A 26005-nucleotide genomic window follows, 5' to 3' on the forward strand; every position below is an offset into this window, starting at 1 on the left:
CCCCAGTCCCTGACTGCCCCTCCCCTGTCGTGTAGCCTACCCCATCCCCATCAGCACCTTCCTCTGCCTCAACCAACCACTCAGAGAGGAACATCAGGGTCGGGGCTGAACACCAGATCTCATGAAAACCTGCAACCTCTGCTGTGCAGCTCTCTTCTGAGAGCATCACCAAGACATACTGGAGCCGGAGGCAAAGAGAAGGGAGCCGGGATGCCTCGTCCACTCCCACACACTCACACGGCCCCCTCCCCTCACCCCACCCTGATTGTATGCAGGGGCGCATCAGCACTCTTAGCCTCTCTTGCCTGGGCCACTGCACAACCTCCACACGGACTCCAATCTCTCCCAGGGCCCCATTCAGCCCTGCCTGTAAGTCATGGCAGAACGACGCACCCCACCCCAACCCCCCAACCCCCCCCCCCCCCCCCCCCGCCGGCAAAGACAAGCACGCTCCTTGGAACCTGTGAATAGATTTCCTCAAATGGCAAAAGGGACTCTGCACATGTGATTAGGGTAAGGACACTGAGGTGCGGAAACAATCCTACATGATTCCAGTGAACCCACAGAGGTATAGGAGCCCTGAAAGATGGAAGAGGAAGACAGAAGAGCATGCAGGGAGAGGTGACTTGAAGACAGAGGAGGATGCCAGAAGCCCAGGGGTAAGGTTGCCTCTAGAAGCTGGGACCTGCCCTCAGCTGACAGCCAGCCAGAGATTGGACCCTCAGTCCAACAACTCCAATAAGGAGCTGAATTCTGCCAACAATGGGTGAGCAAGGAAACAGATTCCCTCCAGAGCTCCAGAAAGGAAGGCAGCCACCAGCACCAGGATTTTAGCCCGTGTTGGACATCACACCTCCAGAATGGTGATTGATAAATGTGTGCCATTTTCAGCTAAGATGTGGTGATTTGCTTCAGCAGCCACAGCAAGCTAAGCTACCATCCCTCCTTCTTCAGCAGGAGGCTCCTTCTACAGCCAAAGTTTTGACCCTTCCCATCTCCATGCTTCCTGCCACCACCCAGGGAAAGGGAAGGAAAGCGTGGCTGTAGAATTGTTTTCTCAATACTGGGTACGCCCCCTCATGCTAGCAACCAGGTAAAACAAAGGATGCTCCTGTTGCCCTGTAATTCTGGGCGACTCTAGCAAAATCGCACTTTAATTTCATTGCCACAGTCCCTGAGTTGTTCCACCACGTTGGGGAGAGGGCGTAGCTGCTGGTCTCTATGCAGTTTTTATCTGAAGAACAGAGGAGGGAATGCCTCCTGCCAAGAACATTAATAATTCACCAACCTCTAGCAGCTGCTTCTGCTTTGAGAGGTAACCCACAGGCTGCCTTTAAACTGTGTTAAGAGATCAAAGACACAATTGAATTACCTGTGTCTGAGCTGTGTAAAATGGCACATCAACAGCATCTCAGGAAACATGTTTCCTTGGTGAATGTTTGTGGTCCTTGCTGAACTCACCCCATCCTGAACAGATCCCAGACTTTAAAATTATCTTCTAACCACATTGTCCAAAAAACTAGGGGAAGCAGGAGGGCTTTAACATCTGACAAGTCCATGAGGTCAACTTGACTTCCCTGGCTCTTGAAAATGGATAGGGGTATAGGGGATGGGTTTCATAAAAAAAGCCATTTAGGTAGCCGGAAATTTTTGCTTGTCCTGGTTGTTTAAACCCATGTCTTTTAAGGAAACCAAATGGAATACAATCTCTTCTTGTGGTTGAGAATCTTGAAAGATTTGGGGTCACCCTCCAAATTAGCAGCCAAGCACAAGTTGGATTGGCAGTGACCCCTAAAACAGACCCAGAAATTCACAATTTCTACATGTCAGCTAAATAAGAACATAAGTGAACTTCTGCTCCATGTGTGACATTCACAGTTATCTGATGGGTTAGTCAACCAGAAGCTTCACTAAGTCTATTATAATTATTATCTCTATTTATAATTGTTCAATGTATAAAAATATATCAGTTATAAAAGTTATATACTATGTGTCTATTACAATTATTATAATAATGTTGACTATTCAAAAATAATGGTGATACTCATTTTCTAACATAAAAATAATGAGCCTTTTAAGTTGATTTTTTCAAACACTGAAAGGAAGAATGCTAAGTCCAGACTTTGAGCTGTGTTTCCAAGATGGAGGGGACTTTTGAGGTGCAGCATCTGATTCTAAATTATTAACAGAACCACCTTCCTCATCTCAGATGCCATCATCCTCAATCCAACAGTCAACAACATCTTGGACATGTGCTTTGAAAAATACCATATGTCCCATATTTGATAGATGGAAACTCTGAACTCATTATATATGTGTATACATCAGATCAGATCAGATCAGTCGCTCAGTCGTGTCCGACTCTTTGCGACCCCATGAATCGCAGCACGCCAGGCCTCCCTGTCCATCACCAACTCCCGGAGTTCACTCAGACTCGTGTCCATCGAGTCGGTGATGCCATCCAGCCATCTCATCCTCTGTCATCCCCTTCTCCTCCTACCCCCAATCCCTCCCAGCATCAGAGTCTTTTCCAATGAGTCAACTCTTCGCATGAGGTGGCCAAAGTACTGGAGTTTCAGCTTTAGCATCATTCCTTCCAAAGAAATCCCAGGGCTGATCTCCTTCAGAATGGACTGGTTGGATCTCCTTGCAGTCCAAGAGACTCTCAAGAGTCTTCTCCAACACCACAGTTCAAAAGCATCAATTCTTCGGCGCTCAGCCTTCTTCACAGTCCAACTCTCACATCCATACATGACCACAGGAAAAACCATAGCCTTGACTAGATGGACCTTTGTTGGCAAAGTAATGTCTCTGCTTTTGAATATGCTATCCAGGTTGGTCATAACTTTCCTTCCAAGGAGTAAGCGTCTTCTAATTTCATGGCTGCAGTCACCATCTGCAGTGATTTTGGAGCCCAGAAAAATAAAGTCTGACACTGTTTCCACTGTTTCCCCATCTATTTCCCATGAAGTGACGGGACTGGATGCCATGATCTTCGTTTTCTGAATGTTGAGCTTTAAGCCAACTTTTTCACTCTCCATTTTCACTTTCATCAAGAGGCTTTTGAGTTCCTCTTCACTTTCTGCCATAAGGGTGGTGTCATCTGCATATCTGAGGTTATTGATATTTCTCCCGGCAATCTTGATTCCAGCTTGTGTTTCTTCCAGTCCAGCGTTTCTCGTGATGTACTCTGCATATAAGTTAAATAAACAGGGTGACAATATACAGCCTTGATGAACTCCTTTTCCTATTTGGAACCAGTCTGTTGTTCCATGTCCAGTTCGAATTGTTGCTTCCTGACCTGCATACAGATTTCTCAAGAGGCAGATCAGGTGTTCTGGTATTCTCATCTCTTTCAGAATTTTCCACAGTTTATTGTGATCCACACAGTCAAAGGCTTTGGCATAGTCAATAAAGCAGAAATAGATGTTTTTCTGGAACTCTCCTGCTTTTTCCATGATCCAGCAGAGGTTGGCAATTTGATCTCTGGTTTTTCTGCCTTTTCTAAACCCAGCTTGAGCATCAGGAAGTTCACGGTTCGCGTATTGCTGAAGCCTGGCTTGGAGGATTTTGAGCGTTACTTATGTGTGTACATATGGTGGCTTTGGTGGTTTAGTCACTAAGTCATGTCCGAGTCTTGCAACCCCATGGACTGTAGTCCGCCAGGCTCCTCTGTCCATGGCGATTCTCCAGGCAAAAATAGTGAAGTGGATTGCCATTTCCTTCTCTAGGTGTGTATATATGTGTGTGTGCATACACCTGTGTGTGTGTCCATGTGTATATATGTGTGTACATACACCTGTGTGTGTATATACAGTGTGTATTTATTTATTTATTTGGAGTGGATAGCCTTTCTGTTCTCCAGGGGAACTTCCCCACCCAGGGATCAAACCCAGGTCTCCCACATTGCAGGTGGATTCTCTACCAGGTGAGCCACAAGGGAAGCCCAAGAACACTGGAGTGGGTAGCCTATCCCTTCTCCAGTGGATCTTCCCGACCCAGGAATCGAACCAGGGTCTCCTGCATTGCAGGCAGATTCTTTACCAACTGAGCTATCAGAGAAGCCTGTGTGTATTTATACATAAACCCATTACATGCACACTTTTGTATTTCCCACAAAGACAATATAATATGAAGGTAACAGTCTGAAACCAATGAACAGTAATTAATGAAAACAGGAGCATGCGCGTCTGTGACAGCGCCCCACGCACCCTACAGATTTACGAAAACTGTTTTCCTAGGACAGACTCAGTCTCCCAATCTTACCTGTAGATGGAGCGGAGAGAGCCGCACGCCATACAGCGAGCGCCCTGCGTCCTCAGGTGAGGGTGGCCCCGCGCTGACCAGGAACTGGATGGTCTCGCCCACCACGTGGCAGAATACCACCTGCAGGGGGGACCAGAGAACACGCGAGTGTTACACCGGAGAGAGGACAGCGTCCGCCTTACCCATCTGCATCTCACGGAACAAAATAGCCTGGACTCCACAGATGAGCAAGAATGAGAACTCCGTTTCAAATGTGGGTGCATATCTAGATGCATATCTTTTCTATTACACCAGAGCTTAAAAACTAGAAACAATATTTCCAATCTTTTATCCCTGATGTATTCTCAGTTCAGTTCAGTCGTTCAGTCGCTCAGTCGTGTCCGACTCTTTGGGACCCCATGAATTGCAGCACGCCAGGCCTCCCTGTCCATCACCAACTCCCAGAGTTCACCCAGACTCACATCCATCGAGTCAGTGATGCCAGCCATCTCATCCTCTGTCGTCCCCTTCTCCTTCTGCCCCCAATACCTCCCAGCATCAGAGTCTTTTCCAGGACTTGCCCAAATCTAGTCAGAATCTTTCCACACAATTTTTTTTTCCTTTAAAATTTTCTTTTTTCTATTTCTTCATGCAGCTGATTTTTAAATTTCCTGGGCAATTTATTCATATGGAGTGAAAGCCATTAGCCATCATCTCTCACTAAAAAAATGAGCCTTAAAAAGAAAATTAGTTATGGATGTTTACAGGTAAAAATTTTTAAAAAGTACCCAGAACATAAGAAATTGTTTCTATTTAAATATATTGTAACCTATTGGGGTTTAAAAAGATGTGGGGATAATTCAAAGAACTGTGAAATATTGAACGGTTACAAAATGATACAGTCTTAACAAAAATAGAGTTGTTAAAATGAGCTCATTTAAAAACCTATGAGACAAAGCAATTACATCAGGAACAAACCAGACCATATTCCTGACATAAATCACAAAGCACTTTAGAGAGAGGACTGTGAATGCTGTTACTGCAAAGGGAAGCATTCAGTCTCTGCCAGCGAATCCCCTACAGGAGCAGACCTTCCAGAAGGAGGGACTGGCCACCCTCCTGGCAGGATGCCAAGCGAGCCCAGCACAGGCTGACTATGAGGCCAGGTACCAGGTGTGCCTGGTAGAGGGGTGCTGGGGAGGACGAGGGGTGCCTGGCAGGGGGCCAGCATGTCTGGCCAAAGCCAAGGCATCAGAGGCTGAGAGGAAGGCAAGATGGACCCCTACACTCCCAAGGGAACAGCTGACCCCCACATTGGATGGTGTCACTTGGGAAGGAAGGAAAAATTCTTTAATTCTCTGGTGGATTTAGAACCTAAAATACCAAGTAGAAAGATTAACAAAATAATTACTTTGTCGGGGCAACTGCTATTTCACAAAGTTCAGGCTGAAAACATGTCTCCCTCCCCTCTCCTGATCCCTGGCTTACTGGCCCCCTCACAGGCATAGCTCCACTCAGAGCCCACCTGCCCATCCAAAAATGACCTGACCTGTACTACACAGGGAGCCCCAGCAAGGGGTCCATTTCCAGGGTCCACTATAAAAGCTTTTGGCAGCACAGGGCTAGAAAAAGAAAACCCTGCCTTTTCTAAATACTGGCAGAAAAGTGCACAACCCTCGTTTCATCCATTGTTGTAAAGGCCCTCTCTGAGGACTGACTTATGAGGAGTAGTTACATCTTTATCATGTTATTGCATCTCCAGAGTTCATCAAAGGTTGGAACAAAAAAATGTTTGTATAAGAAATGTCGCCTATTCACTTTAAAAATAAATGCTCTGTAAACAGTCCTTGTAGGAGGAATGTATTTTGATGCCGGATGAGGTACACACACACAAGTGACATGATAGAAAATTCTGTCCTTTGTCTCAAGAGCGGAGGTCATTTTACTTCTTAACGTAAAAAAACAAAACAAAACAGTGATTGGTTGACTTCTATTATTTCTATGGAACTTTCTATATGAAGCTAATTAGAATGTCACTGAGAACCTTGACAGATTCATTAGCGCCCTAACTCAAGGAAGAGTTTGGTTTCTGTTTGTCTTCAGTTCTACAAAAAGCTGGACCCCTCTGCTGATCCAGTGGTTAAGAATCCCCGGGGGCAGCCTAGATGGGGGTGAGTTTGGGGGAGAATGTGTGTGAGGTACACACACACATATGGCAGAGTTCCTTCACTGTTCACCTGAAACTATAACAATATTGTTTGTTAATTGACGGAAAACTCAGCAGTGGCCACAGGACTGGAAAAGGTCAATTTTCATTCCAATCCCAAAGAAAGGCAATGCCAAAGAATGCTCAAACTACTGCACAATTGCACTCATCTCACATGCTAGTAAAGTAATGCTCAAAATTCTCCAAGCCAGGCTTCAGCAATACGCGAACCGTGAACTTCCCGATGTTCAAGCTGGTTTTAGAAAAGGCAGAGGAACCAGAGATCAAATTGCCAATCTCTGCTGGATCATGGAAAAAGCAAGATAGCTCCAGAAAAACATCTATTTCTGCTTTATTGACTATGCCAAAGCCTTTGACTGTGTGCATCACAATAAACTGTGGAAAATTCTGAAAGAGATGGGAATACCAGAACACCTGATCTGCCTCTTGAGAAACCTGTATGCAGGTCAGGAAGCAACAGTTAGAACTGGACATGGAACAACAGACTGGTTCCAAATAGGAAAAGGAGTTCGTCAAGGCTGTATATTGTCACCCTGTTTATTTAACTTATATGCAGAGTACATCACGAGAAACGCTGGACTGGAAGAAACACAAGCTGGAATCAAGATTGCCGGGAGAAATATCAATAACCTCAGATATGCAGATGACACCACCCTTATGGCAGAAAGTGAAGAGGAACTCAAAAGCCTCTTGATGAAAGTGAAAGTGGAGAGTGAAAAAGTTGGCTTAAAGCTCAACATTCAGAAAACGAAGATCATGGCATCCCGTTCCGTCACTTCATGGGAAATAGATGGGGAAACAGTGGAAACAGTGTCAGACTTTATTTTTCTGGGCTCCAAAATCACTGCAGATGGTGACTGCAGCCATGAAATTAGAAGACACTTACTCCTTGGAAGGAAAGTTATGACCAACCTGGATAGCATATTCAAAAGCAGAGACATTACTTTGCCAACAAAGGTCCATCTAGTCAAGGCTATGGTTTTTCCTGTGGTCATGTATGGATGTGAGAGTTGGACTGTGAAGAAGGCTGAGCGCCGAAGAATTGATGCTTTTGAACTGTGGTGTTGGAGAAGACTCTTGAGAGTCTCTTGGACTGCAAGGAGATCCAACCAGTCCATTCTGAAGGAGATCAGCCCTGGGATTTCTTTGGAAGGAATGATGCTAAAGCTGAAACTCCAGTACTTTGGCCACCTCATGCGAAGAGTTGACTCATTGGAAAAGACTCTGATGCTGGGAGGGATTGGGGGCAGAAGGAGAAGGGGATGACAGAGGATGAGATGGCTGGATGGCATCACCGACTCGATGGACACGAGTCTGAGTGAACTCCGGGAGTTGGTGATGGACAGGGAGGCCTGGCGTGCTGCGATTCATGGGGTCGCAAAGAGTCGGACACGACTGAGCGACTGATCTGATCTGATCTGATCTGATACACCAATACAAAGTTAAAAGTAACTATAAGAAAAGAAAAGAATCTGCCTGTCAATGCAGGGGACACGGGTTCCACCCCTGGTCAGGGAAGATTCCAGATGCCTCAGGGCAACTAAGCTCGGGTGCACCACAGCTGCTGAGCCCATGCTCTGCAACAAGAGGAGCCACTGCTAAGAGAAACTGCAAACCACAAGCAGAGAAAGCCTGCATGCTGCAGTGCAATCAAAAATAAATCCATTAATTAATTTTAAAAAAGAATGAAAAAAAATTTTTAAAAAGCTACCCCACTGCTTTGTTTCTGATACATGGATAGCTGAAGCACCTGGCTAAAAGCAATTAAACCAATAATCCAGCATAGATTTTAAGACTTTAAAACTTCTAGAATGCAAACCTCAAAGGTCACAATTACCATTCATGTCACATCTGGAAACTAGATGCAATCATTGACAATGGGACACCTTTTGCAGAGATCCCTGGAAGGTCTTCCCGGCCATACGCCAATGCTCTCAGTAACACCTGTTATATGGACCAACCATTTCTTGGCCTCTCTTCAGTGTTCAGCTGAAAAACCTAATTAAAACAACTATCTGATCAGTTTCAAGATAGGCAAACAAAATGCCCCCACCATTCCTACGGGTCCAGTTGGGAGGGATAATGACCAGGGCCAGCGTCTACTCCTCCACCCTGAGAGTAAAAGTCCCATTTGTCAAATGGACCAGAACAAAATGGAAAAGAGATTTTAGATATATAAGTAATCTTCTTTCAGGGCATTATGGTGTTTTATACACAATGGGGATTAAATGATCTCAACCCAGGCAAATATTGGCTGGGCCGTCCCTGTAACCAAGGGGTCCCCTCTTGGAATGGCAGAAGGCAGGATCACCCAATGCAAGGTCAAGCAGACCCTTCCAACCAGGGCCAGAGTGACCAGGGTTGATGTCTATTAAATACAGACAAACAGGTAGAGACCCCGATCTTGACCCTAGAATCTTCCTACCCCAAACACAGACCTGTTCATAAGGCTCCCTTCTGAAGTTTATACATTGGGTCCTCAGAGCATCCCAATTATACCGAGCTGTTTGATATGGCTCGGGCTTCCAGGCGCATGTGTGCCAAGTTACTTTACTCACGTCTGATTCTCTGTTGTTGTTTAGTCACTAAGTCGTGTCTGACTCTTTTGCGACCCTATGGACTATAGCCCGCCAGGCTCCTCTGTCCATGAGATTCTCCAGGCAAGAATACTGGAGTGGGTTGCCATGCCGTCCTCCAGGAGATCTTCCCAACCCAGGGATTGAACCCGTGGTAAAGAATCTGCCTGCCAATGCAGGAGATGCAGGAAACATGGGTTTGATCTGTGGGGCCATAAAGAAGGGTGAAAGATGAAGAACTGATGCTAAGTTGTGGTACTGGAGAAGACTCTTGAGAGTCCCTTGGACTGCAAGGAGATCAAACCAGTCAATCCTAAAGGAAATCAAGCCTGAAGACTCATTGGAAGGACTGATGCTAAAGCTGAAGCTCCAATACTTTGGCCTGATGTGAAGAGCCAACTCATTGGAAAAGACCTTGATGCTGGGAAATACTGAAGGCAAAAGGAGAAGAGGGCAGTAGAGGATGAGATGGTTAGACAGCATCATTGACTCAATGGATATGAGTCTCCCAGCAAACTTCGGGAGATGGTGAAGGACAGGGAAGCCTGACATGCTGCAGTCCATGGGGTCTCAAAGAGTCAAACACGACTGAGTGACTGAACAACAACACTACCAGGAGGTACTGTTACTACATAATGCAGCTTAATGTGGGCTTTCCTTGGCTTAAAAATCTGAGAATGCATTATCCTCCATGGTCTCTATGCATTAAAAGACACATATAAGACACTGCCTTTAAAATGAGGGCAGGGGAGAGCTGGGTCTTTTCCAGGCTGGCTGTTAGTGTTCTACTCAGTCATATCTTCACCATTAGCCACTGCCTTGTGTTCCAACTCACAAGCAAACCCCCAGCTTGCCTTTCAGCAGTCTACACCAGGCAAAGTACCTGAGGGCTGATTCAGCCCAGATTCCATCTGCCTGCCTCCAAACAAATAGGTGGCCCTCCCAGAAGCTCTGCCCCTATTCAGGCCTCAAAGGGTGGGGCCCCCAGGGAGGAATCTCTCACCTGCCTTTAGAAAGACCCTGCTTCAAAACAGTTTCACAAGTTGTTAGAACTTTAGCATAAATACCAGGCTAATAGGGTACCTGGAATTTCAAGTCATGCAAAACCAAAAAAAAAAAAAAAGTCAATTAGTTCCATGGTGGCTCAGTGGTAAAGAATCTGCCTGTCAATGCAGGGGACACCAGTCCCATTCCTGGGTGGAGAAGATCCTACGTGCTGCAGGGCAACTAAGCCTGTGCACCGACCTACTGAGCCTGTGCTTTAGAGCCCAGGAGCTGCAACTACGGAAGCCCATGTGCCTACAGCCCATGCTCTGCAACAAGAGAAGCCGCTGTGAGAAGAAGCTGTTGCATCACGACTAGAGAGTAGTCCCCGCTACAACTAGATAAAAGTCCCTGCACAGCAATGAAGACCCAGCACAACCGGAAGTAAATAAATAAATATTCACTTATCCAGAAAAAAAAAGTCAACCAAATTTCCTATTTGCAACTACAACTTTGTGTTCCACTACCCTGGCAAAGGAGAAGGGGATGGCAGAGGATAAGATGGTTGGATGGACATGAACTTGGGCAAACTCTGGGAGATGGTGAGGGACAGGGAGGACTGGTGTGCTGCAGTCCATGGGGTTGCAAAGTCAGACATGACTCAGTGACTGAACAACAACACACTTGCAAAGCAAGGGGTTCACCAAGGTTTGGAGAGAGCAGAGGAGACCCAGGAATCTCTCAGAGTGTATTTTAGTGTATAAATGTATAACAGACAGCCTTTAGATCGAAAAAGTCCATGTGCTCAGAATACACAATTCATACCCAGGGAGGGTTGCGGGGTTCCCCGACATATCAAGTGGAATAAGATTCTGGGGGAAATTCCAAGCAAATGCCTCAATCTGTTTGTTGCTATGGTTTCATGGAAGCAAAGGTTGGTTAGTGCCTTTCAGTTCCCCTTTTTCCATCTTCCCTCTTTCCTGGGGAGGGTGGGAGCTTAAGTGAAATGATAAACGTAAAATGATAATAATAAAAAAGGAAAGATAATAGTAACAGCACCATTTACAGTGTATCACAGTCAGAGCCTGTTTCTGGAGGCTGATTCGGGTTCAATTAAGCCTCTGCTTATTCAGTGGTTCCTGGTTCCCTCACCAGCCTCTCTATACCTTGGCTTCCCCCTCTATACAAAGGTCACGATGCTTCCTTGGGTGGAGGAGAGCTGTGGGTGCTAAGGAGAACAGACAGAGCCTGTATAGCCCAACGACATCAGGAGCAGGTCCCTGCAGGAACTGCACAGGCCGGGGCCAGGCAGGGGTTCACCTTTACAGACACAGCCCGTGGCTCAGAGGGAGAAGAAATACCCGACAAGCTCGGTGCCAGCCTGGATCTCTCTGACTTCTAGATCTTACTCCAGTCTGCGTGGATTTCTGTTTATTTAAAACTTTAACCTGAAGCTGATCGCTGCACCATTAGAAGCTTCTATTTATTTACAAATGACACAGACAACAAAGCTAATTCATACTTCAGGGGTAGGGCCACCCACCAAGGTAAACATCACTGCAGTCCCTCAGCACCAATGACTGTCGCTTTCCCTGGTGAGCCTTCAACATACGAATCCTGTTTACAGGGACACTCACCACGCTTGCTAAGGAAACGTGTGGCCTTTGCAGCAGGTGCCCGTCCTGCACAATCTGCCTGACCCTGGTTCATGTTCAGGAAGCTCAAATGCTGCCCGTGTAGACCTCATGCCTCCACAGGTGCATCAGGAGGGGCCACTGCTGCCACCTGAGGACAAAGAGCTGCTCTCGGGCCACTTGCAACACAGAAATTAAGTCTCCATCTTCTGGGTCAAACATTCTGGAGCAAAGCTCTTCCAGGACATGAGCAAAGAGAATGCAGCTGAAACTTGTTGCTCTTGTGTAAGAGTGTAATTACAGTCTGGGAGAGAGAAATGTGCTTGGGGCGTGTTGGGACTGGAAGGGACGACACAGAGAGCCCTGCAGAGAAGTTGAAGGGTGATGCCTTGCTCCATGAGTGCTGTAGACAGGGGTGCTTCCAGTCACCACCTGAAAAGATGCCCTTCCAGAGGAACGCAGGTGCCCTGTCCCAGGAGCACTCCCTTAGAGAAATGCCCCAGCCGCTGGTAGGCTTGTCTCTTGGGATAAATATTTGGTGCTGTCCTCAGATCATGGCACACAGCTTCTAAAACCCTTGGAATCTCCGGAGTGATAAGAATGTCTTTTGGATGCTAAGGAGATGACTGGTGGCTGGGGACCTAGATAACAACAGGAGGCAGGCAGGAGGTCAGCACAATCAAGGCGTGATGAGAGGGGAGAAGCTTTGCCACCTGGAGCTCAGGGGAATGGATAGGGACTAGAGATGGGATCACAGACCCATAGCCTGTGGTTTAATCAGACGTCCTCTGTAATGGAACCTCCATAAAACCCTTTATCAATGGGGTTCAGAGAGCATCTGGTCCTGGAAGGGTGGCACATATAGAGGGCATGGAAGTTCCCGTCCCTTCTCCCTTCCCTGCTCCAGACACCTTTGCCATTTGGCTGTCCCTGAGCTGTGTTCTTTATAAGACACTGGTAATGGCTCAGAGGGTAAAGCGTCTGCCTACAACGTGGGAGACCCGGGTTCAATCCCTGGGTCAGGAAGATCCCCTGGAGAAGGAAATGGCAACCCCCTCCAGTACTCTTCCCTAGAAAATCCCATGGACTGAGAAGCCTGGTAGGCTACAGTCCATGAGGTCACAAAGAGTCGGACACGACTTCAATTTCACTTTCAATAGTAAGGAAGGGCTTTCCAGGTGGCTCAGTGGTAAAGAATCCTTCTGAAGTCTAGGAGACCCAGGTTTGATCCTTTTGCAGGGAGGATCCCTTGGATGGCTACACACTCCAGTATTCTTGCCTGGGAAATCCCATGGACAGGGGAGCCTGTGGGCTACGGTCCATGAGGTCACAACAAGTCAGACACGACTGAGCAAGTAAACAACAATAGTAAGGAAACTGCTTTCCCAAGTTCTGTGAGCTGTTCTAGCATAAGGAGGGGCTGTGGGAACCTTCAACCTTATAGCCAGTTGGTGGGTACAGGAAGGTCAGACCTAGGGTTGGCCCTTGACCTGAGGGGTCTGCACTGTACTTAGTGCCAGAATTGAATTGAATTGTAGGACACCCAGTTGGTGTTCAGAGGATTGGAGGACTGCTTGTTGGGTGAAAGAAAAAATGCACACATTTGGTGTCAAGAGTCACAAGTAAACCACTGAGAGGTCCCCATTCAGCCCTGGCTGCAGGGTGCGGAATGTGAAGCTCCCATGGGTCCTGGCTGCAGGGTGCAGAATGTGTAGCTCCCATCCTGCAAGATGACTCTGATGCTCTGACCTATGCAAGACCCCACTCTCTGTGCAGGACCGGGGCAGGGGGCTTGCTGATGAACAGATATTTGCAACGGTGGTTACTTTGGCGCACAGGGGTCTTCAGGGGCTGCAGGAGAAAGTCAGAGCACAGAGCACTTGGAGGGCGGGGGAGGCCCAGTTCTGTTCTGGGGGGGTCCTGCAGGGAGACTCGTTCAAACCCAAGTTGAAAAGATACCCACAAAGGGAGACCAGCACCCCATTCTCATCTGACCCAAGCCCCATTCAAGTCTTGATCCAAGACGTGACTATATACCAGCCTCCTTGTCCAGGCAGATTCCTCCTCTTCGTTACCTCAAACACCATCCACACGTCCCTTGTCAGGGCTGAGACAGGAGGATGAGAAACACAGACCCTGATGCTCTGAGGGGAGCAGAGAAAGGGCAGGGCGGGGGGGTGGTGGTGGTGTTGGATGTCCTAGAATCTCCTGTCTGTATTCCTTGGACACGTTCTGTTTGTATCGTGAGGTTCTGCTGTGGATTTTCCCTTCTCAGGAATTACACTGCACCGAGAGAACATGTGACGGTGCTGGTACAGGATTCAGTCTAAGTTTGGAGACCCTGGGGGTGGCTCAGACCCTGAAAGGAGGAAGGCACTGTCATCAGCTCCTGGGACGATGTCTGTCCTTCATTTAACTTGTGGATATTTGGGAACCTCCCATGGGGACACGTTACAAGAGAAATTGACTAGTCAGGCTCGACTGCTTTGCAAGCGGGTACCCTGAAATGGGCTGTGATGAGCCAAGATGCATGTCCAAGAGAGGAAGAGGTTGCATACAGGATCCAAGCACCTGGGGGTATCCTGCTCCCCACTTCCCAGGGGCCAGGTGGATCCCCACAGGGTGCCTGAGCTGGTTCCCTGGGACCACGACCCTCAACCCACTTTCCTGCATTGCTCAGGGGGCTGAGTTCCTGCCCAAGAGGAGGGCCCTGATGCCAGCACAAAGGCACTGGCAGGCGCCCAGGTCCTCTCTGGCCAAGAAAACATAGGAGTCAAGAACTATGAAGAAACTTGTAAAAGAAAACAAAATCGTGTTCACTTTCCAGTAGTTTACTGGGTGAAAAGCTTCCTAGAACAGTGTGGACAGCTGCCCGTGGTCCCATCTGCAGGGAGCAAAGGAAGGAGGGCTGAGAGCAAGGAGGAAGCGGGCAGACTTAAAAAACTTGATGCTGGGCTTCCCTGGTGGTCCCATGGTTAAGAATCCACCTTGCAATACAAGGAACACCTGTTTGATCCCTGGTTTGGGAAGATCCCCCGTGCTGGGGAGCAACTAAGCCCATCCACCACAACTACTGAGCCCATGGGCCGCAACTAGAGAAGCCTGTGCACCTAGAGCCCGTGATCTGCAACAGGAGAAGCCACCACAGTAAGAAGCCCACACACCGCAACAAAGTGTAGCCTCCCACTTGCCCCAGCTAGAGAAAGCCCGAGGGCAGCAACAAAGACCCAATACAACCAAAATAAAAAATTAATTAATTAAATGTTTAAAAAAGAGTTAATGACAGGCTTAAAAAAAAAAAAAAAAGCCTGTGCAACTTCTATACATTGTTTTCAACTTTTTGATGGGTGTGCAATATTTCTGCCATGGTATTAAAACAAACACAGTTTAACCATTCACTTTCCAAACGTTGCGTTTCTGGTACTATCTGTATATCAAGACCTTTAAAAATGGTCTATGGCCATTTCTCATCCCTGCTCCCTCCCCAGCACCTCCAAGCCAGTCTCTGAGCTCTGTTCTCTTAATACTGACAGTGTCAGAAATCAGGGAACAGAAACCGTCCATCACAAAGGGACTTGAGGCTTATTTGTCAATAATAGGGCACTCAATCTGGAGAAGGCAATGGCACCCCACTCCACTACTCTTACCTGGAAAATCCCCTGGACAGAGGAGCCTGGTAGGCTGCAGTCCATGGGGTCGCGAAGAGTCGGACACGACTGAGCGACTTCACTTTCACTTTTCACTTTCATGCATCGGAGAAGGAAATGGCAACCCACTCCAGTGTTCTTGCCTGGAGAATCCCAGGGACGGGGGAGCCTGGTGGGCTGCCATCTGTGGGGTCGCGCAGAGTCAGACACGACTGAAGTGATTTAGCAGCAGCAGCAGCAGGGCACTCAATCAATGCACAGGGGCACATCCCAAGCAGGGGACTCAGGTAGGCCAGGCCTACAGCAAGCTGCCCCCAGACCCCTAGCTTTTGAAACCTGGGCACTGCACCATCTGCTCACAGGGCCCCTTCCAGCTCTCACGGGCTGTGCTGGTGCCAGCATCCTGCCTTGTTGCCACCAGTTTTCTCCCAACATCTCCCAGGGATTTCCCATGCTTCCTGCAGGGGTTATGGAGCTCTGAGACTCCAGGATCCACCAGGGCATGGGGGGAGAGAGCCCTTTTGCATTGCCAGGGCAAAGGACGCTGGGTCAGTGCCTGGGTGACCAATTCTGGAGTCCATGGTGGAGCTGATTGTGTGTACCTACAACCCAGGAACCCCACACCGGCCCCAGAGATACTCCCAGGCTTGAGTCTGAGGACTCAGGAGACAGTTCAGGGCAGCCTTGCTGCACTTGTGAAAAAGAGAAAACCATCTCATTGTCCATCTGCGGAAGGTGGACAAAGCTGCCACCCAGAGTCGTGAACTGCAGTTCCAGCTAAATGAACTAGAGCCCCAAAAACCAACCTGGGTGAACATTCAAACTGCCATGTTCTTATAAAGAGAAAGCTTGTTGGGAAAACGTACACACAAAACAATAAACATTTGAAATGCACAAATGATGTTCAGCTGACCCAGGGTGGGGGTGGGCAGGGATACACAAGGATGGGGTTCCAGGGGCTGGGTGGGAGCTCCTTCTGGGCCCAGGGGCCAGCCAGGTATCTCCTCCTCACAGTCTGCTAAACGATATGCATTTAACTTGACAATAAAACATCAAGATCCAAGAGGAAGCTTACACTTGAGAGTCTCTCAGCACTTCACAGAGACTTTTTATTACAAAAAATTCTTCCCATTTTTTACGGTAGTTGACCAGTGTAATAAATAATTTCAGCCTGTGAACTGTTAGCAACTATAAAATAAACTCTGTGTAATAGCTAAATGGCTAAAATCTATATACCATGCTACAGAATTATTCACATATTATTTATAACTGTACCTATATAAATCTAGAGCTTCCCTAGTGGCACAGTGGTAAGGAACCCGCCTGCCAATACAGGAAACATGAGTTCCATCCCCGGGTCAGGAAGATCTGCTGGAGAAGGAAATGGCAACCCACTCTAGTATTCTTGCCTGGGAAATTCCTTGGACAGGGGAGCCTGGCAGGTTCCAGTCCTTGGGGTCACAAAGAGTCGGAAATGACTTAGTGACTAAACAACATTTTATAAATTATAAAATGTATGTTTATAATTTAATAAAATTTATAGATCAGTCCTGGGTGTTCATTGGAAGGACTGATGTTGAAGCTGAAACTCCAGTACTTTGGCCACCTCATGCGAAGAGTTGACTCATTGGAAAAAACTCTGATGCTGGGAGGGATTAAGGGCGAGAGGAGAAGGGGACGACAGAGGATGAGATGGTTGGATAGCATCACCGACTCAATGGACATGGGTTTGGGTGGACTCTGGGAGTTGGTGATGGATAGGGAGGCCTGGCGTGCTGCAGTTCATGGGGTCGCAAAGAGTCAGACATGACTGAGCGACTGAACTGAGCTGATATGTATATAAATTTACATATAATCCAATCATTTAAACTATACAATCAAATGGCTTTTAAATATACTAAATATTTGTTAAATATATTTCACATTGGTATGAGCATCACCAGCACCACCTTTAGAACGTTTCATCACCCCTTAAAATCCCATCCCCATTAGCAGTCACTGTTCACAGCCCACTCCCAGGCCCTGGACACTACTTGTCTACTTTCTGTCTCTATTGATTTATCTATTCTGAATATTTCATATGAATGGAATCTCGTAATATGTGTCATGTCTGGCTTCTTCCGCTTAGTGGAATGTCTTCAAGGCTCATCCACGTGGGAGCATGTGTCAGAATCGCATTCCTTCATGAGGCCAAATAATACTCCATCATGTGGGAATGCCATATTTCATTTATCCATTCATCAGTGATGGGCCATATTTTATTTATTTTTTTGGTGTAAGATGTCTGGCATTTTCAATAATTCTAAGAATAAATTCCCCCACCCCAGTTAAAAAAAAAAGAAAATCGAAATATAGTTGATTACAATGTTGTGTCAATCTCTGGTGTATAGTAAAGTGACCCAGTTATACATCCCAGTTTTAAATTGGCTTCCTGGGTGAGGAAAGGCCTCCAGCAGGTGACGGCGCCTGGCTCACCTTCTCCTGGGCCGACCGGGCCACGCTGGAGACTTGCTGCACAGTCAGCTCCAGGGGTGGCTGCAGCAGGTCCTCCTGGAAGCAGAGGAGCAGCGGGCCCTGGAACAGAAGAGCAGAGTGAGGAGACGGTGCCCTGGGAGGGTGGGGGGGCGGGGGGAGCTACTTTCTAAAGGAGATGACGTACTTGCTGCAAAGCTCTGCAGCTCTGCAGCTCTAAGAAGATGTGATATGACTTCATTTAGTTCAATGTGTGCTTCTGAAGAGCAGCCATGGACAAATATCAGTAAGAAACTCAGAGACAAAATAAAAAATGTGGCAATGAAGACGGCAGAGGGGGTTTTGAGAGCTCAGGTTCACAGTGAGAGTGGAGAAGCCCAGGCTCCCAGGAGGGTGGGTGCGCGGCTGGCCTGCAGGTGGGGCACAGCAGGTACATGGGCTGTGTTCTCCCCTTTCTCTAGGAAACCTCTCTCTAGTTTCAGAGAATCACCTCTCCCTGCCCCAAGGGGGTGCAGGCACTCTCCTTAGGTTACCCTCTTCTCCCGATGCCCAAGTGGCAGGTGGGCAGGAACCCGTGGGGAGCAGACAGGTGTTTCTCCATGGAATTTAGGATTCCTAGCCTGGAAATGAGCCAGCCGGTGGTATTGCTCAAGGATCAGATTCCTGAGTCCCTGCTTTGAGGATCCCCAGAGCTGCTAGTCTCCTGCCCTCCATGGTCTCCTGGTTTAACTCCACCTTCAGCTCTCCACATCCTCTCATACCCTCCCAGAAATGTCCTCCACAGCTTGTCACTCTGGCAGGTGACAAGTTCTTGCAATTAAAATCTTGCGTTAAAATTCTGCATTAAGTTTTGGTTCTTACAATTAAAATCTTCAATGTAAGACATGCAAATCAATTAATATGACCACAAGGCAACAAGACTAATGCTTTATGAAAGAATAAATCAGGACTTGGATTACCAACCAGGTCTTGGTTTTTTAAAAAATAAGTTCTCTTGTAAGGCTGAACACATATGCCAACAATACGACCCTGGAACGAAACTCTCCTTCAACTCTCTTCCTGATATGCTCCAGAAAGCCCATCATCATCAAATGAGTTCTGATCACGTATTTAAAAAACAGACTCAGCCCCACAGCTCCCCACCACATCTCATCTATTTCTGAGACTCCTGGCTGTGATGAGCTGGTTCCAACTGCAAGGCAAGATCAAGGGTGGGGGATAGAAATGGTACAAATGGCAGGAAAGCTCTCCTGGCAAGTGCAGTGGGGATGAGCAAGAATGAAGTCAGCCCAGGGCTGTTTCTTAAGAATCCCCAGTGATGCAACATACACCTACAGGCACAGAACACTGTCACTGAAGTTCTTCTAACCTCATCTTGTCTTAGCGACATCATTCTCACCTCTACAAACCATCAGGGGAGAATTAAATCTACTTCGTGAGAGTGATGAGGTCATGGTTCGGGGGCTGCTCTGCGGATGTTCTCCATGGCTAGAGCTTGCTTTGGTGCGACCTGCTGGCCAGTGGCTTGGGGATGACATCGCCCTGTGTGCCAGGCCTCCTGGTTGAAAGAGCAGCCCCAGCACAGAATGCAGTGCTAAGCAGGAGACTGACCCCTCACAGGAGTCATTACAGCTGCTAGACCACCACCAACTCTTTGTGACCCCATGGACTATAGCCCACCAGACTCCTCTGTCCATGGGATTCTCCAGGCAAGAATACTGGAGTGGGTTGCATTTCCTCCTCCAGGGGATCTTCCCCACCCAGGGCTAGAACACATGCCTCTTGTGTTTCCTGCATTGCAGGTGGATTCTTTATCACTGCACCATCTGGGAAGCCCCACAGCTGCTGGGACTGCATGTGAAACAATGTACCTTCTACACCAGCCTGAAGAGACCACGTAGACTTAAGCTGCCTGGATGTCACCTCCTGCCCCCTGCCCATCAGGAGGTGCCATCTACACCCTCTTACCCATGGCACCTTCTGAATGAAAACCCTGTAGATATTCTGCTAGGAAAGTTAATGTCAAGAGGCAGGCTCACAAAGAAAATACATGATTCAGTTAAAATGAGGACCCAAAAGTTCCCCTTCCCTTTCTGATTGATCCTGGAGTTTCAGAGAGCCCAGCCTGTGTGCAGCAAAATCCCTGTATCTCTGCACTCTGTCCATGGGCAGGCAGCCTCGTTCCAGACTCAATCCCACTCAGACCAAAGAAAGACTTTACATCTACAAGGAAAAGCAACAGGCAGGAATTGCCAGGAGAACAAGTGAAAAAGAAACACAAGACACCAGCTCTCTGGGACATTAAGACACACTACAGAACCTCTGTGGGCTTCGCAGGTGGCACAGTGATAAAGAATCTGCCTGCAGTGCAGGAGATGGAAGAGATGTGGGATTGATCCCTGGGTCGGGAAGATCCCCTGGAGTAGGAAATGGAAACCCACTCCAGTATTCTTGCCTGGATAATGCCATGGACAGAGGAGCCTGGTGGGTTACAGTCCATAGGGTCACACAGAGTCAGACACAACTGAAGTGACTTAGCATGCATGCATGTACAGAACCTCAAGGATTCCAGGCGTGTGGTACCAGCCCATGAACACACAGATGACCAGTGGGGCCAACACCGGGCATTCAGAATAGACCCCAACGTGTATGGAAACAGTCAGTGACAAGAGTGGCATCCCAAATCACTGGCTAAAGACGGAGCTGTGAAAAATCGGGATGTGGGAGGAGCCCCAGATAGAACACAAACGTAACCGTACAAGGAAAGAACACAACCGCCAGAAGCGGCAGGAGACAGAGTGAACCTGAGAAACCGGAAAACAGGGTCCTGGCTGCACACAAACGCGAGAATCTAGTCAGGAAATGTGCTTCTCACGGGGGTACAGGTCAGCAATCCAGAAAGGACGTTATATGTACGCTGGAGTTGACCAAATAAGTACGTTACAGACACTGAGTCCCAGATGCCTCGCTCTTGGAGGAGGAAGTTAGAGATAAGGAAAGGGGAAGATGAAAATGAACTCTGTGCCATTGACCTGGAATCTTGGTGATCAGTATTTGTTGCTCAGTGGCTCAGTCATGTCCGACTTCTTGTGACCCCATGGCCTGTGGCACGCCAGGCTTCCCTGTCCTTCATCATTTCCCAGAGTTTGCTCACACTCATGTCCATTAAGTCGGTGATGCCATCCAACCATCTCATCCTCTCTTGCCCCTTTCTCCTCCTGCCTTCAATCCTTCCCAGGATCAAGGTCTTTTCCAACGAGGTGGCTCTTGGCATCAGGTGGCCAACGTATTGGAGCTTCAGCTTCAGCATCAGTCCTTCCAATGAATATTCAGGGTTGATTTCCTTTAGGATTGACTGGTTTGATCCCCTTGCCATCCAAGGACTTTGAAGGGTCTTTTCCAGCACCACAATTTGAAAGCATCAATTCTTTGGTGCTCAGCCTTCTTTATGGTCCAACTCTCATATACATACATGACTACTGGAAAATCCATAGCTTTGACTATATGGGCCTTTGTCAGCAAGGTGATATCTCTGCTTTTTTAACACATTGTCTAGTTCTGTCATAGCTTTCCTTCCAAGGAGCAAATGTCTTTTAATTTCATGGCTGCAGTCATCATCTGCAGTGATTTTGTAGTCCAAGATAATAAAATCTGTCCGTTTCCATTTTTCCCTCATCTATTTGCCATGAAGTGATGGGACAAGGTGCCATGATCTTAGTTTTTTGAATGTTGAGTTTTAAGCCAGGATACTTGGAATGGTTTGCCATTCCTTTCTCCAACAGTATGAAAAGGGGTGTCAGCATAGTCATGATTTTGAAGATAGAGGCAGAGAGACGCGTTACATGAATATGTGCCATCCATATGTATCTTTCCTAGGTCTGTTCACTAAGAGGGTCTAGAAGCAATGAGACCCCAGCAGTAATAAGCACCCCTGATGCCCAAATCTTGTATTCTAAATAATTCTTTAGTAAAAGGAATCAGAGCTGCTTGGAGAAGTGGTCAAATCCAGGGCCAGAGAAGAAGAAAATACAAGATGAGTCTACAACAAACATCTTGCAGAACCATCAAGGAAATGCTAATATATATATATTAGCATATATATATATAAATATATACATATAAATGCTATATATATATATATATATATATGTGGAAGAACACAAAAGAGCTTCTAGTGGCCAAAACAACAACAGTTTAAACAACAGAACAAATAGTGATGGTACTGGATTATAGGGGCTTTCCAAGGGGCACAGTGGGCAAGAATCCGCCTGCCAATGCAGGAGAGGCAACAGACTCAAGAGACGAAGTTTCGATCCCTGGGTTGGCAAGATTCCCTGGAGTAGGAATCGGCATTCCACACCAGTATTCTTGCCTGGAAAATTCTATGGACTAGGAGCCTGGCAGGCTATAGCCTCTGGGGCTACAAAGAGTTGGACATGACTGAGCACATGCATGCTGGGTTGTAACCCACGGAATAAAGCAAATATCCATGAATACACACTTATGTAAATACTCAAAAAAATGTATAGATGGAAGAGAAGTGTCAGCTCTCTCTTGCAACAGAATTCCAATGAATAAATGCAGAAGGAAAGACAGAAAAAGAGAAAATCATCATTAGGCAAACTCCACAGAAGTGTTGCAGACTAGATACGTGGATGCCAAAATCAGTGTGCGAAAGTGTGAGGAGTAACAGGATTTGTGCAGTCTCAAAGTATCTCCCCAAGATATTTGTTAACTATAGGGAGAGAGGATAAGGGAGACGTAAGATACAAGAAGAGAAATGGGTGGAAATCACCTTAACACAGGGATCAAGGCCACAGTCCCCATTGGTAAGCCACGCTGACGTCATAAACCCATGAAACAGTACACTCAAAGGGGCACATCCCTTCTGTGGTTTGTGGAACTGCAGCCCAATTGTGCAAAATGCCGAACTGAGGGATATTTGGCAAAACAGCAATCAATACTCTTCAGAGTTGTCAAGGTCATGAAAAAACAAGGGAAGACTGGGAAACTCTTACAGACTGCTGGAGACAAGCACAAAGCAACAACTCAACAAATGTAGGACCTGAACGGGACCCTGGAACAAGAAAGGGACACTGGTGGAAAACAAGGGAAACCAAGCAGAGTCTGCAGTTTATTAAAATGTTTTGTTAATTTCTTATATTGTTACAATGCTAGTATCATTGTACCATGAAATATAGTAACACTGTGCCAACGTTAATTTCTTATATTAGAATAACATTAATATCATTGTGCAGGTCAGGAAGCAACAATTAGAACTGGACATGGAACAACGGACTGATTCCAAATAGGAAAGGGAGTACGTCAAGGCTGTACATTGTCACCCTGCTTATTTAACTTATATGCAGAGTACATTGTGAGAAATGCTGGACTGGAAGAAGCACAAGCTGGAATCAAGAATGCCGGGAGAAATATCAATAACCTCAGATATGCAGATGACACCACCCTTATGGCAGAAAGTGAAGAGGAACTAAAAAGCCTCTTGATGAAAGTGAAAGAGGACAGTGAAAAAGTTGGCTTAAAGTTCAACATTCAGAAAACGAAGATCATGGCATCTGGTCCCGTTACTTCACGGGAAATAGATGGGGAGACAGTGGAAACAGTGTCAGACTTTATTTTTTGGATCTCCAAAATCACTGCAGATGGTGACTGCAGCCACGAAATTAAAAGACGCTTACTCCTTGGAAGGAAAGTTATGACCAACCTAGATAGCATATTCAAAAGCAGAGACATTACTTTGCCAACAAAGGTCCATCTAGTCAAGGCTATGGTTTTTCCAGTAGTCATCTATGGATGTGAGAGTTGGACTGTGAAGAAAGCTGAGTGCCGAAGAATTGATGCTTTTGAACTGTGGTGTTGGAAAAGACTCTTGAGAGTCCCTGGGACTGCAAGGAGATCTAACCAGTCCATTCTAAAGGCGATCAGTCCTGGGTGTTCTTTGAAAGAAATGATGCTAAAGCTGAAACTCCAATACTTTGGCCACCTCATGAGAAGAGTTGACTCATTGGAAAACACTCTGATGCTGGGAGGGATTGGGGGCAGGAGGAGAAAGGGACAACAGAGGATGAGATGGCTGGATGGCATCACCGACTCGATGGACGTGAGTTTGAGCGAACTCCAGGAGCTGGTGATGGACAGGGAGGCCTGGTGTGCTATGATTCATAGGATCTCAAAGAGTCGGACACGACTGAAAAACTGAACTGAATATCATTGTACTATGAATTGGCGCTGTGGTAAAGAATCCACCTAACCAATGCAGCAGACACAGGTTTGATCCCTAATCCGGGAAGATTCCACATGCCTCGAAGCAACTAAGCCCGTGTGCCACAACTACTGAGGCTGTTCTCCAGAGCTCGGAAACCTCAACTACTGAGCCCACTCACTGCAACTACTGAAGCCCGTGCGCCCTGGAGCCCATGCTCTGCAACTAGAGGGTAGCCCCAGCTCTCTTCAACTAGAGAAAAGCCCAGCCCAGCGCAGCCAAAAATAAAAATAAATTTAAAAAGTTTTATAGTAACACTGTACCAATGTTAATTTTTTATACTGTTACAATGTTAATATCATTATGTTATGAATTATACTAATATTGTACCAATGTTAATTTCTTATACTGTTACAATTTTAATGTTGTACTATGAACTATAGTAACACTGTATCAATGTTAATTTTTATACTGTTACAATGTTAATATCATTGTACTATGAATTATAGTAACATTGTACCAATGTAATTTCTTGTTTCTGATTATTGCAGCCCTGTATGGTTATGTAGGCTGGATAAGGAAAGGATAGAGACTCTGAATTGTTTTCACAACTTTTCTCTAAATCTAAAAGCAGTAAAAAATTTTAAAGTTTTTTTTAAGGGGATGTTACAAGAAAGCAGCCCATCTTGACCCTATTGGCTAACGGCTTCACACAGATGTCATCTCATCTGGACTAGCTGCCGTTTCCCAGACTGAACCCCAAGTTATCCTCTTCCAGAGATGAAGCACAGAGAGGTCAGGGCTTGCCCAAGGTCACACAGCCCCAGAGCTGCCTGCCAACCTAAGCAGAGAAGACACAGCTCTTCCAAGCAGCTCAAGAGGTCCCCTCCCTACTCAACAAGCCGGGGGGCTGGCGGGAGTGGAAGTTAGCTTTGGCTGCATTTTAGTTGACATTAACACTACGCCCACTCTTCCTTCCCCTGAATCCCCATCTTGCTGAGAGAATGGGTGAGCGCAAAGAACAACCTGAACTGGCATCTCTTCCTCGTTTCTACTGACAATCTGCAGAGTCATCAGTGAGCCTCCTTTAGGTTGATGCTTTACAAGTGAAAAACAAAGCACATTAAACAGCTTGCTTGGCCCAGGCTTGGCCAGCTCCCAAGCAGGGGAGGCCTGAGTCCAGACAGGCTGAGGTACATCACCACCGTTTCTCCCCTTCAGTGACAAGTTTCTAACAGGGGCTGTTATTCATGCCCTGAGACAGCTGAGCACTCGGCACCGGGTGGGCTGCGCCTGGATGGACAGAGCTCTGGCCTCCCTCACAATCCTGGGAGCTGATGAGGACACCAGTGACCCCACAGTGCTGCTGGGGTGGGAGTGGGGCAGCATTCACCAAAAAATGGGGAGGAGGGATTTTTGTTCTGAGACCTGAAATACTGCTGTTGTTTTTCAGTCGCTCATTCACATCCGAATCTTTGCAACCCCATGGACTGCAGCATGCCAGGCTCCCCTGTCCTTCAACGTCTCCCAGAGTCTGCTCAAATCCAAGTACATGGAGTCAGCAATGCTATCTAACTATCTCATTCTCTGCCACCCCCTTCTCCTATTGTCTTCAGTCTTTCCCAGCATCAGGGTCTTTTCCAGTGAGTCGGTTCTTTGCATCACATGGCCAAAGTATTGGAGCTTCAGCTTCAGCATCAGTCCTTTCAATGAATATTCAGGGTTGATTTCCTTTAGGATTGACTGGTCTGATCTCCTTGCAGCCCAAGGAACTCTCAAGAGTCTTCTCCAGCACCACAGTTCGAAAGCATCAAGACAAAGGCTGAATAAGTGTTGGGGATAGAAGGAATGCCCTGTGGGAAGACCCCACACAGGAAAGAACCCAATGTTTGAGCAACAGAAAGGAGAGTAATTCGACAGTCAAGTGAAGGGTGACTTGACTCAAGGTCACCTTCCCATTTTTACCACCTGACCGCTTATACTGTGGCCACCATCGG

At 46.9% G+C, this 26005-nt stretch overlaps 1 protein-coding gene across 2 annotated transcripts in view; it reads right to left on the reverse strand.

Moving 5' to 3' along the window:
- The window catches only part of C2CD2 (C2 calcium dependent domain containing 2), a 65892-nt gene that overhangs the window by 35111 nt on the left and 4776 nt on the right, over positions 1 to 26005 (reverse strand). For both annotated transcript variants that reach the window (XM_027546783.1, XM_027546790.1), the window contains exons 2-3: positions 17789 to 17887; positions 4267 to 4386 (exon numbers count right to left, since the gene is read on the reverse strand). In XM_027546783.1, coding sequence (XP_027402584.1) covers positions 4267 to 4386; positions 17789 to 17887 — 219 coding nt within the window. The remainder of the gene's footprint in view (positions 1 to 4266; positions 4387 to 17788; positions 17888 to 26005) is intronic.

This window comes from Bos indicus x Bos taurus, chromosome 1 (genome assembly GCF_003369695.1).
Source record: "Bos indicus x Bos taurus breed Angus x Brahman F1 hybrid chromosome 1, Bos_hybrid_MaternalHap_v2.0, whole genome shotgun sequence".
Classification (NCBI taxonomy): Eukaryota; Metazoa; Chordata; class Mammalia; order Artiodactyla; family Bovidae; genus Bos; species Bos indicus x Bos taurus.